This window comes from Priapulus caudatus, unplaced genomic scaffold, assembly GCF_000485595.1.
Source record: "Priapulus caudatus unplaced genomic scaffold, Priapulus_caudatus-5.0.1 Scaffold766, whole genome shotgun sequence".
Taxonomy (NCBI): domain Eukaryota; kingdom Metazoa; phylum Priapulida; class Priapulimorpha; order Priapulimorphida; family Priapulidae; genus Priapulus; species Priapulus caudatus.
Genome location: NW_014577827.1, coordinates 1 through 14,703, shown reverse-complemented (window position 1 = coordinate 14,703; position 14,703 = coordinate 1). Strand labels below are relative to the sequence as shown.

Below are 14,703 nucleotides of genomic sequence, written 5' to 3'. Positions count from 1 at the left end.
CTGCACTGGTAACACATGCATCACAGTCACTAAGCCCGCGCGTAGCGCGGGTTTCAGCTAGTAAACCCAAACAAACATTTACAAATGGGCGTTTGTTCTCTTGTCAAAGGCAAAGCAAATCGAAGCAGCCAATCAGAAGGCGCTAAATTCTTCGCTATGTTATACCGTTTGGGAAAAAAAATTTCGCGAGCGGGCCAGCGTGTATTTGGAGCGGGATAGCGTGTACACACTGCTATTTTTAGCGCGCGTTAGACGCGCGTCTAACTCGCGCTAGTTTAGTACCATATCAAATTCGTATAGTCTGTACGGGGTAATAGACAGGTGACCGTTCTATCGAAGCGATTTCACTGAATAAATGCACCTCAATGGGAAATCCCCTTCACGGACGGTTGTCCGTTATACGGAGGTGACCGCTAACGAAGGGTTGACCGTGTTTGCGCCCGCCGTGATGTATTTACGCACGTAGCAACGCAGTGACGCGTACACGAATATTTCTTATGATAAAGGTTCTTCTTTGGTTACGTACGTAGAAACGCAGTTACGCATGCACAAATATTTCTTCTGAGTATAAGATTCTTCATCGGCGAAACATGCACCGCGGGACGAGGAAATCGAACCAGGACGTGCGTCGTGTGATCTGGTGATAGATAGATAGATGACACGGCATAGTTTAGCCAGTACCACGCGACCGAGAAACAACAGGTGGCAATCCCAGAGTCTACACACACGCAAAACGCACCTACGTCATTCATATCTATACACGTTCTCTCATTTATTTATATTACGCGCAAATCTAGCAATGCAAGCAATCCTAAAGATTACGATTTTGCTCATAGAATCAACTGAATAACCGGTGTTTTTTGTTCTCGTTGTCAATAGGCTGCAGTATTGAGGTTAAGCCTGCCACTACACTATAACATACGATTCAGTGAGGCAATATACTGACAATTAACGTTTCCTATCGACTATTGGTGTACGTACGTACGAATCGAATTACAATTGAATACATACTAATTATATATAAAACGAGATTATTAATATGTGAACTGAATTGTGAATATAATATCCATTCTTGCCCTCGCTCTCTCCCTCTGCACTCCCTTTCCCCCTCTCCCTATACTACTCTACTGTACATCGTGCAGTCGGAGGAGGATCCGAGAGGCGCGGCTTCTTCTTCTCTCCCTCTCCCTCTCTCCCTCTGCGCTTTCTCTTCCCCGCCCTCCTCTACATCGTGCAGTCGGAGGAATCCGAGAGGCACTGCTTTTTCTTCTCTTCCCCCTCCTCTACATCGTGCAGTCGGAGGAGGAATCCGAGAGGCGCGGCTTCTTTTCTCCCTCCCCCTTCCCTACCCTCCCCCTCCTCTACATCGTGCAGTCAGAGGAGGAATCCGAGAGGCACGGCTTCTTCTCTCCCTCCCCTTTCACGACCCTCCTCCTCTTCTACATCGTGCAGTCGGAGGAGGAATCCTAGAGGCACGGCTTTTTCTTCTCTCCCCTCTCCTTGCCCTCCCCCTCATCTACATCGTGCAGTCGGAGGAGGAATCCGAGAGGCACTGCTTCTTCTCTCCCTCCCCTTCCTTACCCTCCCCCTCCTCTACATCGTGCAGTCGGTAGGAGGAATCCGAGAGGCACTGCTTCTTCTCTCCCTCCCCTTCCTTACCCTCCCCCTCCTCTACATCGTGCAGTCGGAGGAGGAATCCGAGAGGCGGGGTTTCTTCTTTGTGGCGGCGCGGTCGTGCGGTGACATGTCGATCGGCTGCATGAAGCTCATGCTGGCCCGGCGCACGCAGGAAGATGACGATGTCGTGTTGGTGGTGGTGGAGAGGCAGTCAAACTCGCTCGAGTCCATCTCTGAGGCGGTGTCGAGACGCTCGGTGGAGAGCAAGGTGTCCGTGCTAAAGATCGTGCTGTGAGGAAAGCGGGAGGGAGGTGTTAATATCATCATCATCGTCCTCATTGTCATAATTATTATCATCAACATCATTTTCATTGTCATTGCATTGCCATCATCATCATCATACTTATCAACATCGTCACTGACATCATCATGATTGTCAACATCTTGATCATCATCACCACCATCGTCAACATCATCATTATCACTACGGCAGTAAACAGCAAATCGTTTCTTCTCTTACATCACAGCACACACAATTAATTGTCTCTTAATCTCTACGATCAATCAATCAATCGATTAATCATCAGTTTTCAATACGTATACACAGTTACATCACAGACAACATAATGCATGTACACATACGTGCAACGTCACCAGTAGCCATAGTTATCAAGAGAGTAGATCATAGTAGATGAGAGTTCACCGGCAGTCGCGGCTGCATCGCGAGCGTCGCCGCGGCAACACGTCTCACCTGTCGCTGCCCTTGCGCTTCAGCATCGCGGCGGAGTCTCCCGCGGTGCGCGCGGTCCGCGCCGCCGCCGCCATGTTGCCTCGCAGGCACACCAGCTCGGCGCCGCCGGGCCGACACGACGCCACATAGATGGCGCCGGGGGAGCCCGCCTCGCCGAGGTAGCGCGGACGTGTCACGGGGAAGTACGCCTGCGCGACGGTGGCGCCCCCGCTGGAAGAGGACGTGCGCTTGTTGATGTCGCACACCTCGACGCAGTTGATGTGCGTGATGAAGAGATAGGGGGCGCTGTAGCCTGCGATCGAGAGAAAACGTGTCGGCGAAAAAATCGGCGCAGAAAAAAACGTAAGCTGTGAAAATCTAAATGGTCGTTTTGATTTACCCGGAAGCCATCTTGATTTATACAAGTATATATTGACAAGTTTTTGTACTAGTTATTTTACGCAATCACTGAAGTAGCCAGAAAGTACTGGCGATATACTATCAACACGAGACGAGTAGACAAGTGAACTGCCTCGTCGTCAAGGTGGATACGCACCGAACGCCAAGGGGAGCCGCGACCACTTCATGTCATCCTTGCGGGAGCGGCAGCCGTATGCGTCCACAAACACGCCGAACTCTGCAAGCAAGAGCGCCGACAGTTAATCGTCACCATGCGGCGCCACTGGGCCGACATCGGCGCTCTCTGTGACGAAAGCATCGCCAAAAAACACTGCCGCAAACTACACAACGACAGGAATTGGGATTTTTCCTAATTCAGATGACGCCAGAAAAGAAATTTGCGGAGTGACCCGCTAGATGGCGCCTCTCGCTCGCAGGCGCTGGCGACTCACCGTGGAAGCAGAGCAGGAACTCCTCCTCCTTGCCAGGTGGCGACACCTGCATGACGGAAACGGGGAAGCTGCTGCGGCCGGCAGCAGCGTAGACGACGTACGCCAGAGACGTGTCGGACGCGTCGAGAAAATCTGCAACCACACACCAGGGGGTGCCAGTACAATAATACGATAATGTAATGAAGGTGATACCAGAAAATTACGTCTATGAACGATACTTTATCGTAATAATAATGTGACGACTTATAGAGCTCTCTCGCTCTCCTTCTCTTTCTCTCTCCCTTTCTCTCGCTCTCTCTATCCGTCCATCCATCCATTTATCTATCCAGCTATTTCGCTTTCCTTACCTCCCCCTTCTCTCTCTATTTCTTTTACCCCTCTCTCTCTCTCTCGCTCTCTCTCTCTCTCTCGCTCGCTTGCCTACCTTCGATGGTGCCCTGCATGAGATCGATCTCATAGTAGGTGTTTGTTCCGAGGATCACGCTGTGTTCAGTGAACAGCAGACAACTGCAAGGTTCCGCCGTCGCAAACTCCTGCTCGCCGCCGCCGCAAGAAAAACACACGACGATTAATAGGGGGTTACCTGTATCAACACTTACATTAGGCAGTGTGTTATATCACATTGTCACGTGTTAGACAATCTGTGTTACATCACACCGCATTACATCATGCCATGTGTTATATCATCCATGTTACATGCCTACCTTGAGCACGACAAACTCGCACGTGGTAGCGCAGTACTTGAGCAGTTTCAGCTTGTCCGGCAGGGCTGCGCACACGAATCCGCAACCCTCACGCCACGCGCCCGCGATCAGGTGACACGTCGCTATCGACGAGACAAACGCCGGCGTCACAGTGGGCGCTGCGACGCTCGCTCGCGCCACGCGGGACGCCAGCGGCGCCGCCTCAATCGTGCACAGCTCCTGGTGCTTGCCTGCAGAGAGAGAGATAAGATGGCGACGATGTTGTCACGTTACCATGGTGACAAGAAAATGGCAGCGACATTGAAGAATTGAAGAATGCCGTCGAAATCCATCTAATGATCTTTGCTTGAGAAACCGCTACGTTATGGGTTGTTGTTACATCCACGAAGCGTATTACTGCCAAATTAATTAATTAGGAGGCTTTTACTATCGGGGGCATTGTAATTTCAGAATCTTTACAAACGTTTACCCTCGTATAATATTGCATGGTTTTACAAGATGGGAAGATGACTAGTGATCTTTATAACCAATAGCCCATGACTGGGAAGCAACTCGAACCACACACGCTGCTGTTAACGATTCGCTAATAAGTTATCAGCGATCGTTAATTAGCGAGTCGTTAGTTAGCGATTGGCGATTGTTATACCGAATGCGTCGGGGCTTCACCTCAAATCGCTCGTTAGTGGCAATTAGTGCTAACGAGGGTGGGCGTGACTTACCGGTGATCATGACGATGAGACCCAGCTGAGTGAGAGGCAGCATCTGGTAGACCTTGTCGATGCCTTCGACCCGGTAGAGGGCGCCACCGGAGGGGTCGGCCGGCAGCGGCAGCGCGAACAGTCCCTCCTCCGCTCCCAGCAGCAGCAGCAGCTGTGAAGCCATGTGATACACAGTATTACAAGCGATGTGCAGCATTGTCACGCAACGTGTAGCATTGCCATGTGACGGGCAGCATTATTAGGCTACATACAGCATCTCCACACAACACCGCGCTGGCTAGACACACACTCCCCTCCTCCCACCGCCTCCCACCCCCACGTCAACAAATCTGCAACGCTAGCTACCTGATCGTTGAGCACCAGGGTGCAGTTGACGTCCAGCTTGCGGTCAGAAGTGGTCAGACTCGTGACGACGTTGCCCCGCAGCAGAGCGTCCGGCGCGGGACTCGCGTGTGCCGCCACGACGCTCGCCAGCGCGCACGCCCACTTGTTCTTCTCGAGGAAGTTTGGCGTCATCAGGTAGAGGTTCCTGCAGTGCGATCAAACGCGTGGATCAGACACGAGAGAATGCAGGCAAGTCGAGAGGAGCGATGATAGAAAGACATAAGCGTAAACAAAATGTAAAAAACGTAATAAACGAACAAAAAAAGAAGGAACAACAGCAGTAACAAAACCTTCCCCTCCCCCCCCCAAAAAACACGGAAAAGGAAAAAACTAATAAAAAAATAAAAGGACAAAAAAATAACAAATAGAACATACACAACAAAAAACAACAAAACAAACAAAAACCACAACAATAAATAACAACACGGACGAAAAAAAACAACAGCAACAACAAATAACAAAACAACAAAAATAATAGAAAAAACACGTGAACGCATTCCTCGCTTACCTGGCCGGCCAGCAGGTGGTGTGCGGCCTGAACTCGACGCGCAGGATGTAGGGGACGTCGGACGCCGCCGCCGTCGGTAGCTCTGAGCTGCCCACCGCCTCATGAACGACCACAACCCCGTCCGCCGGCGCGAGGTCAAACGCATCGCCGGCGCCACGTGTCGCAGCGTTTTCCTTGTCGTGGACGCTGAGCGTGGCACCGCGCACGACGACATAACTCCTGTCCCACGCGCTCTTCACCCTGCACGACAAATTTAATTAATATCGAAATAATTGAGGGAATAAAATTGAGCTTCAATATTAATGAAGCTCAATCAATGAAAATTGATTGAATTAATGAATGAATTAAATTAATGAATTAAATTAATTCAATTAATGAAAATTGAGTTTCAATATTAATTTTGACGGGATTTTAAAATTTGAATAAAATTGAGAGGACAGGGGAAGGGGGTGGGCAGCGCCTGGGTTAGGCACTACGGGGGTGTAGTCCCCCCCCCCCACCCACACACACACACGGCAGACGTGTGGGGATAACCAGGATGCGGATTCCCCTTTTTTCTTATTTTAAATAATGAAAAGTTAGTATGGTCACGATCCCCCCAACAGTGAAACAAACCCAGAAATTCCAATTTTTCAAACAGAACCGTGAGTGGACCTTCAATTCAGACCTGAATAGCTGTCATTGGGTTTAAAAATCGACGAAAACAAGCATTTACAATTCATTGGAATGCTCAAACTAGTGGCGTCATCTGAACAACTATCCGTTTCTCTTTTGTTATAAAAACGTAGTTTTCTCTATCGAAACCTTCCCCGCCGCCGCAGTCCGATTCTCGCACGACGCTCACCCCTGTATCTTCAGCCAGCCCTCCAGACGGACGCTCTTGTCCGACGATGGCACGCCAGGAGAGGGCGTCACCGTGGCGAATGGCGACTTGGTCACGTGATCCAGGTATTCTGACGGCAGGCCACAGGTGCTGGGCAGGTTGGTGGCACACTTGGGATGGCAGGAGAGGTGGCATTCTGCGAGGGGAAGAGACATTCCCTGAGATTCACTGACAAGAGAAAGCTCAGCATTCGAAAGACGTTCCAATATTCGCTGACAAGAGATATTCGGCGACGAGAGAATGCAGCGCACGTGAAAACATTTTCGATTTTCACTGATATGTAAAAATGCATTAACAAATAATAATTATAACAAGAGCCGCAGAGCGTCTGTTGCTACGGTTATAAACGTAACATTTAAGTCGTGCGTAGTGACACCTTTGTTAGGGGCAGATATGCATATACGCAGTTGCGTACCTACACATCATTTCAGCAACCTTCTGCATTCTGCATACCTCCCAAATCCCATTGGTTGATACAAATTGCGTGCCTGAAACTCCTGTTTTATGGTGCATTGTGACCCTAACCCTAACCCTATTAAAAAAAAAATTAATTGTAAAAATTATTTGTTGTTATGAAATTGTTGTAAATAAATCATGTACATATTTGCATTTTAATTGGAAAAAAATAGTTAAAATAGATAAAGATAGAAAATACAGAAAACAGGTAAATAATAAAAAATCTGATGGATTCGATCACAAGGACCTTTGAGCCGTAATCCTGTGGCTGTACCGTTGGGCATCCATGCTAATTATTGGCTTTTAGATTATGGATGTGCCCATGAATATGAAACACTAGTACAATCATTGAGGCAGTCAGGAAATCCATGTTAAGGATACTCTTAGGCAAATTTTATAAATGATTTTGTTTTTACAATTATTTGATGGCTAACACCAATGTGCCAGCCTTTGTATGCCTCATATTCTCACATATAAACGGCAGGCCCCTAGCCAGTTTTCTATTGGGGGGCGTTTCGTTTTTCAAATGTTGGCAATATTGCTCCGCAGGGGCGTGTAGCAGGAATTTATGTAGCCAGGGGGGGGTCGACTAACCGTAACCCAAAGTTGCGAGACTCGCGAAAGGGGGCGTCCTCGGGGACTCCCCCCGAAATTTTGTTTAAAATTAGACCCCCTCATGATGCGTTTTCTGCGCGAGCAAGGGGTGTCCGGACTCCCTGGACCCCACCTGCTACCACGCTCCCTGCTCCGGGCGGCGAAGCGACAGGCGAGAGAGACCAAGCGACCGAGCGGGGGAGGGTGTGGAAGGGGGGTGTTCACTGTTCACCCTCCCGCACGATGGAGATTTGGCAATTATTTACACTAAAATGGAAGCGAACATAAGGCTGAAATTCTTGCAAATTTTCAAATTATTATTTTTTGGCTTGGGGGGTGGGGGTAGGGGGGGGGGGGAGTATCGTTCGAACCGCCCGACCCCCCTGGCTACGGCGACTGTAACGGTACAATGTGAACTTTAGAGCGTATGGATTGGCCCGCGTACACGTGTAGTGAGCAGCAGCCGACGTCACTGATGACGTCAGAGACATGATACAACCAGAATTTTCATGATATTCACTACGCCAGTATCATTCAGCATCAACCCTCCTACAGCTGTCATCTGCCAGTGATAGTTGAAATTGCCGCGCGACCGAAAATAGCCCCGTTTCCCTTGTTACACACCTTGCAGTTAGGCGCGTGTTTGTTGACAAATAGCTTAGTAACGGCATGCAGTACACATCGTACGCGCGTTTTGCATGAAAGTGCGGTGGTAATCTCGTAATTTCTCACAATTTCTCAAGGTGCATGGAAGATATTACCAATTTAGTGGTGTCAGTTAGTCATGGATATGTCACAGTAAGTACTACTACTAACAGTAATGTTTCACATACGTTCACCCATTTTGCACACAGGCAGTCGATCATTGTGAAAAATAGAAAAACGCTGATTTCTCCGTTTCGATTTCTGACATAGTAGCCGATGTATAAATGGATATTTCTCTGTAATTACAACTCTGATTAATTTAATTTTACACTCGTTTTAATGGTAACATATTGCTGTAAAAAAGCGCGTCAGGGATTGTTATTAAGTGCCGTATTTTATTAGTTGTGCCTCTTTATTCGCTAAAATTTTCAATTCTAACACACAACTTGATTTTTAAGCAGTTTTTTTCATTTTTCTCAGTAAATATGAAACTTAAAGAAAAATCTTTTGGTACATATTGTGCTTAACCTGTGGCGAAAATTTTGCTTCCTCACTCTTTGTAATTGGTAATTGAGAAATATCCAAAATACCATTTTTACATAAAAATTCAAAATCCGTGTGGTAACATAATTAGGTGCTGGATATTTCATGATTTTTTTTGGCTTGAGCATAGAGATATATCTCTTCTATAAATAAAACGTGTGATTGATTCGATTCATTCGTCAATAAACGTTTTATATTCATTAGAGCAATACCCGTGCACAAGGTTGAGTTTATCCTAAACCCTCCTCTTGAGGGTCAAAAGGTTATCAGACACTTACTCTTCGCACGTCAGTGGATAGTCCGAGATTCCTCTGACCAATGCCTACACTGACGATTTTGGTGGTTTTGGTGTGGGTTAGCCACTAACCCACACCAAAACCACCAAAATCGTCAGTGTAGGCATTGGTCAGAGGAATCTCGGACTAGTCAGTGGAAAGCACATTTCATGGTCCTTTCAATAAAGTGATAAAAATGGTAGGTCAGCGCTGAAACAAAAAAGTTTTTCACTCTGTTCATTAGGCCATATGTCCTCAGAAAATGTCTGATATCTGATCTTTCCCCCAATGCCCTTTGACCTGTGACTTCCAATTTCGCACTGGTGAAGGGTTTCCTGCCCATCACACTATACACTGAATATTAAGAGCATAGGTTGAGCCGTTAAGATTTGTGCCGCAATTCCGTATTTCCTCCTATACCTTAAGTTAAGGGAGAAATATTCCACCTCCGTTTACACATCTTGACCTTTGACCCTTGACCCCCAAATTTGACCCCCCCCCCGACGTCCCGAATATCGTGACCGTACATCGAGCGGTTAAGATTTGTGCCCAACTGTTGACTGATGGACGCACGCTCAGACAGACGCACAGACAATCATGCGATTCTACAAGCTGCATCTGACTTCGTCAGATGAGCTAATAATAATAATAAAAATAATACTAATAATAATAATAAAAGAAAAAGGGGAAATTTATTAGCAGCGTTTATTTCTCGGACCACTCGGGGGCGCCACTGACCTGCGCATCGCGACGCCTGCCGGCCGAGGTGTATGGTATCCAGGCAGGCAGCGCACGTCGCCGCGCGCGTGTTCAACGCCGAGACAAATCGGTGCGGGATGTCGCAACGAGCGGTGGCGCCCCCTCGCGGCTGCCGCGCGCCAGCCGACGCCCGCAGCAGCGTCATCCGCTCCATCTGAGGCTCGACGATCGACGACAGCGCCACCTTGGCCGGCTGTGTGGTGGCGCCACCGCTGCTGGGGAGCGTCGCCCCTGCCTGCTTGCGCTGGTGGATGACTGTGGGAAGAGAGCGAGGAAAGGGTTAATAGAACAAATTTAAAATTAGTAAACCATTTTTAAAAATCAAACGAAAACTCCTGTCAGATAGATGGCGCAGTATATGGCGCAGCTCACCTTGCTTCTGCATCTGGTTGAGCTGCTCGGTCAGCTTGCGGTTGACGCCGCGCTCTCGCTCCAGCATTGCCTCCAGGTCACGCCACTGCATCGGGAACTTCTGCGCCGGCTGCTTCTTACTGCCGCCTCCTCCGCCGAACAATCCCTTCTGAACGATGATAGAGGGATGAACAATGAAGGCAGACGACATATAATCAACGCGCATCACGATACGATCAATAAAGAGCATTAATCGCGATTGCAAACCCATTGATAATTGCAACTGGTCTCTGGTTTTGCATCGTCTACATTCAAGCCTCTGTGGTTAGTGTTTGGGGTACCGGTTACAGTTAGGGGGTGGGGTTAGGGTTATGGCTAGGTTTAGGCTCCCAACTACGGTTACATGTGGTTACATATGGGGTTAAGGTTGGGATCGACCATGAGGTTCCGCGCGACACGGGTCGACGACTACTTGATCTCGCTTGCGCGCACCGACGCCAGGTGGCGCCGCCTCACCTTCTTCTTCTTGCTCGGGTTCTCGATCTTCGCCTGGAGGAAGTCGATAAGCTTCATCTGCTGGTCGATGGTACCCTGCAGCTTCACCTGCTCCACGTGATGCTGATCCTGAAAGATGAGGATGCTCGTTATCGCAGCATCCGCCCCTGCTTCGATCAAGAACGGCGGCTGCCGTGAAGCCCAACGACAAATCACCTCAGATGTATTAAAATGATATATATCTGTATCAATATATATATATATATATATATATATGTATATATATAATATAAAGTAAAATAACATAAATAATAATGATCAGAATGACCATCAGGATGCTGCTCCTGGAGATGAGAATGCTGGCGAAACGTCTACCCTTAATATTATAATAATAATATTTATTGACTATTATATTGCGCACGTTTTACATGCAGATATGGTTCACGTGCCGCATTACAAAGGCTGATTTAAAACAGCGGACTGCAACCACTGCTAAAACACTCATACTAAAATTACGACAACCTGTAACAATTCACTGATTTAAAATAGCGGACTGCGGCACAGTGCTAAAAAATATAGTATCCTAAAACGCATAATAAATTTTAGATAAATAGAACTCGAACTCAAATGTACACCTAAATATAATGTCTATGTGTTCAATGGCAATGTTAAAAAGATGAGTTTGGACTAGGCGTTTAAAAGGATTCAAGCGACTTTTTCACATCGAATATGACACAAGGTAGCTGTAATCCATAGATTTTGGGGCAGCTGATGTAACAAGCGTCGATCGCCAAGTGTAGCCAACGCTGTTTAACAGACTAGGTGGCCAATTAACATGTGTTACCAGGAGCGCAGACTGTACGATTAGGTCTCTTTAGATGTAACTAAATTCTCTGACATTACTCTTGGTGACATTACAATGTAAGCCGTTAAAAGTGATGACTAGTATTTTAAAATTCTATACGGAAACTAAATGCAGGCCAATGCAAATGGATATAAAAACAGTGTGATATATGGATCAAAGCTTGGATACATTGCACTGATAAAGCCTGGCAGCTACATTTTGGACTCGCTGTAACTTATTCAGTTTTACCTGGGGGCAGCCATAAAGTAAACTATTGCAAGCAGATCAACACGACTAGATAGATGAATTGCGTGAAGGTTTAGAATTTTTGTTGATGTCGCGTAGAAGGAAACTTTCGGATTCTCTGAATATTAATTGAAGATGGAAAAAATGAAGTACTGCAGAGTTTAGAAACATGAGTCTCCAATCAGTTGCGGAATCAAACACAGCAACCACAGTTTCTGGTCACGGATACTTGGCCAAAAATGTTACAACCTGTCCAACAGATGATATGATCAATGTCCACTTTGCCACAGTTGTTGCCGGGTACCTATGATGAGGAATTCCGTTTTCGTCGTCGGTTACACATTAGCCCGATCCCCAGCAAGCATCCAGTCACGGATAGTTTTATTACAGGTTTCACGCAGAGACAGCCCCCTGTTTTTTTTCCCCCCCCCCCTTCCTGGATGCGCTAGCAGAATTTGGATTGAAGGATAGGTACAGTTAGGGTAGTTTCATCGGCATAGCGAGTGGACATATCCGGGAGATGAAGTTCAAATAATGCGAAAATGGTTTGACGCATATTGTTGAGAGAAGAGGCCCTAGCATGAGCCTTGTGGAAACACCCACTTGCAGCTCGAAGCTGTCTGGATTAAAGTCCCACTATTGACACGTGCCTATGATCTGAGTGTGACAATAGGATGAAAAACCAGTCAAATGTGCTTTGCCGTAATGGCAATCCTTAGACTGAAGGCCTCTGCGAAGCTACAAAATATCATGATCGACAGTATCGAAGGCAGCACTGAGATCCAAAAGCACAAGGAGAGTAACTTGCTGGTTGTTCATGTTCATTAATATGTCGTGCTTAACTTTTAACAGTGCCGTTTCAGTGCTGTATTGTTTCCTGTACGCTGATTGCATGATCGGGAACAGTGCATTCACGGTCATGTGATTGTAAATTTGATCAAATACTATTGTGAAAGCTGACTATTATGCCTTCATGGGAGCATTCGCAATGAATCGATAAACACAGGAATTAGGTAATGAACGGCTTTATTCGGAGACGCCGGCTAACTCACGTCTGCTCACATCAATGTCTGCCAAGCAAGAGGGCGAGAGAGGGCGCGCACCTCGCGCATGCGGCAACACCGCGCCACCTTCCGACACTAGTCCGAAACTATGCCGCCGTCACATACGCCCCTCTTTTGAGGAGATGTGCCCCACATCGACATATGCAAATCCGCTAAAAACAAGGGGCAACTGCCCAGCGGTAACGTTACAACAGGAGGCAGCTACCCTGCCACTGTCCACGGAATACAAAATATAGCACACAAAATTACACAATCCGCTAAAAACAAGGGGCAACTGCCCAGCGGTGAACGTTACAAAAGAAAGTCGCTTCGGTGTGCGGTAAGCTGCCATTGCCACGACGCATGGGCAGTCTCCTGCGGCATCACTACGCTGAGCGGGTCGCGTCGCTGTACAGCTTCACGGGGCGGACATAATCGTCCAAGTAGGCGGGAGCATTGACGTCGCGTCCACTCCTCGTCACACGTGGTTCGGGAGCGGCTTCGATCAGCGCTGCAGGCAAACCCATGTCAACACGCGGTCCCACTCCTAACTCAGCATCTCTTTCCCCTGGTTGAGCAACAGCTCTCAGCTCGTCTCCTTCGTCTGGTTCCTCGGGTGGGACAGCTGGCTCTGCAGGAAACTCCATGTCAGCGCCAGGTCCACATTCGGGAATTCCGTCGTCCACGGCCTCTGCCGCCGGGACAGGAGGGGCTGCGGGTGCGGCTGGTAATCGCATGCCGACACCAAGTCCTCCACCCATCATTGGGAAGAACATCCCCGGCAGGGCAGGAACGCCCGGTCCCCTCTCTACAGGGACGTCGTCAAGCTCTTCCGGCTCTTGATGCGCCAATGGCCTGGGTATCCTGGGTGCCACACACTGTTTCAAGCGATTGTGATGGACAACTAGCCTATGTCGCTTAGCTGTGTCCTCACTCTGGATCCTGTATGTGACACCAGGCAGGCCATTCGCTGTCTGCATCCTCTTTACGATGGTATATGGCCCTACCCATGGTAGAGCCAATTTCCGGTGGCGATCTTTTGATACTAAAGCGTGTAACCACACTCTGTCCCCCACTTGGTATGGGTGGTGTTTCATACAATTTCTTTTGTCGCTCTTGGCCAATACTTGCCGTTTTCCGGGCTTCCTCGAAAGCCTCTTGCAGTTCGGCGAGGATGCTCTTTGAGTAACTCCCGGCCGACTTCCAATCAAGAAGAGGAACACGTTTATCATACAGTCGTTGCGCCAGGACTGCGATCGCAAGTCCTCCATGAAGTTCACTTCTGCGTCTGTCACCTCCGCCATCTCGGAGACGAAAGATTTAGGCAAAGATGCGAGAGTCGTTCTACTGTACCAGGACTAGTTATGGATGTTGCGGGAGTTCTGCCGAGAACATGTCCTAAATGTGTTAGCCCGCAGTAAGCCAAATCGCCGAGAGTGAAGGTCACCGCCGCTGCAAATATTTCCCAATTCCTACCTCACTCTCAGCTGTGTAGCGACATGACATCACAGAAGCTGCCAATCAGCCTACGGGGTAACCGTTACTGTTGGTGGTTGGCGACCATTTTACGAAGTATGGTGAAATCTGTATGCCATGAAGGGACCAGAGCAGCTAAAGGAACCGTTGCCAGTAGCCTTATCTTTCGCCCATGTATGTTTTGTGAACACGGGATCCAGATAACGTATTCATTCTGATCAAGTCCGGGCCAATTTGAGCTCAGACATAGTGCAGGAACTATGCCGACCATGGCTTGGGATCGATGATAAGACTAGAACGTGACCCATACTCATTCCCGAAGTAAACGGCGATGACGAGCGCGTTCAATGAGACGCTGTAAGAGCGCCCGTTCGCAAACGCGTCATCAGTCAGATACCACGGCAAGGATTGGATCTCCACCCTTGGGGCCCAGTTCCAGGTTGGCGTTATAAATCCAGGTGTACACGAGACGACTTGGCATGTGCGCTCTATTTTTTCTGTCTACATGGTCGAGAACCTGCGTCGGCTTGCCGGCGGGACATCTGCTCTATGGTATGTTCCAACCCAAGGACTAGTTGAT

The 14,703-nt window shown here is 48.1% G+C and overlaps 1 protein-coding gene across 1 annotated transcript; it reads right to left on the bottom strand.

Annotated features, from left to right (window-relative positions):
* Positions 1-2,442: 2,442 nt before the first annotated feature.
* LOC106813395 (citron Rho-interacting kinase-like) lies at positions 2,443-11,429 on the bottom strand (the record flags this gene model as incomplete). Its single annotated transcript, XM_014817530.1, has 13 exons — positions 11,418-11,429; positions 10,536-10,703; positions 10,041-10,188; positions 9,648-9,923; positions 6,358-6,532; positions 5,514-5,753; positions 4,967-5,150; positions 4,622-4,772; positions 3,903-4,132; positions 3,623-3,731; positions 3,199-3,330; positions 2,904-2,984; positions 2,443-2,660 (listed from the first exon to the last, which is right to left on the bottom strand). Coding segments are annotated over exons 1-13 (2,124 nt in total), but the record flags the coding sequence as incomplete, so codon positions are not given.
* Positions 11,430-14,703: the final 3,274 nt, after the last annotated feature.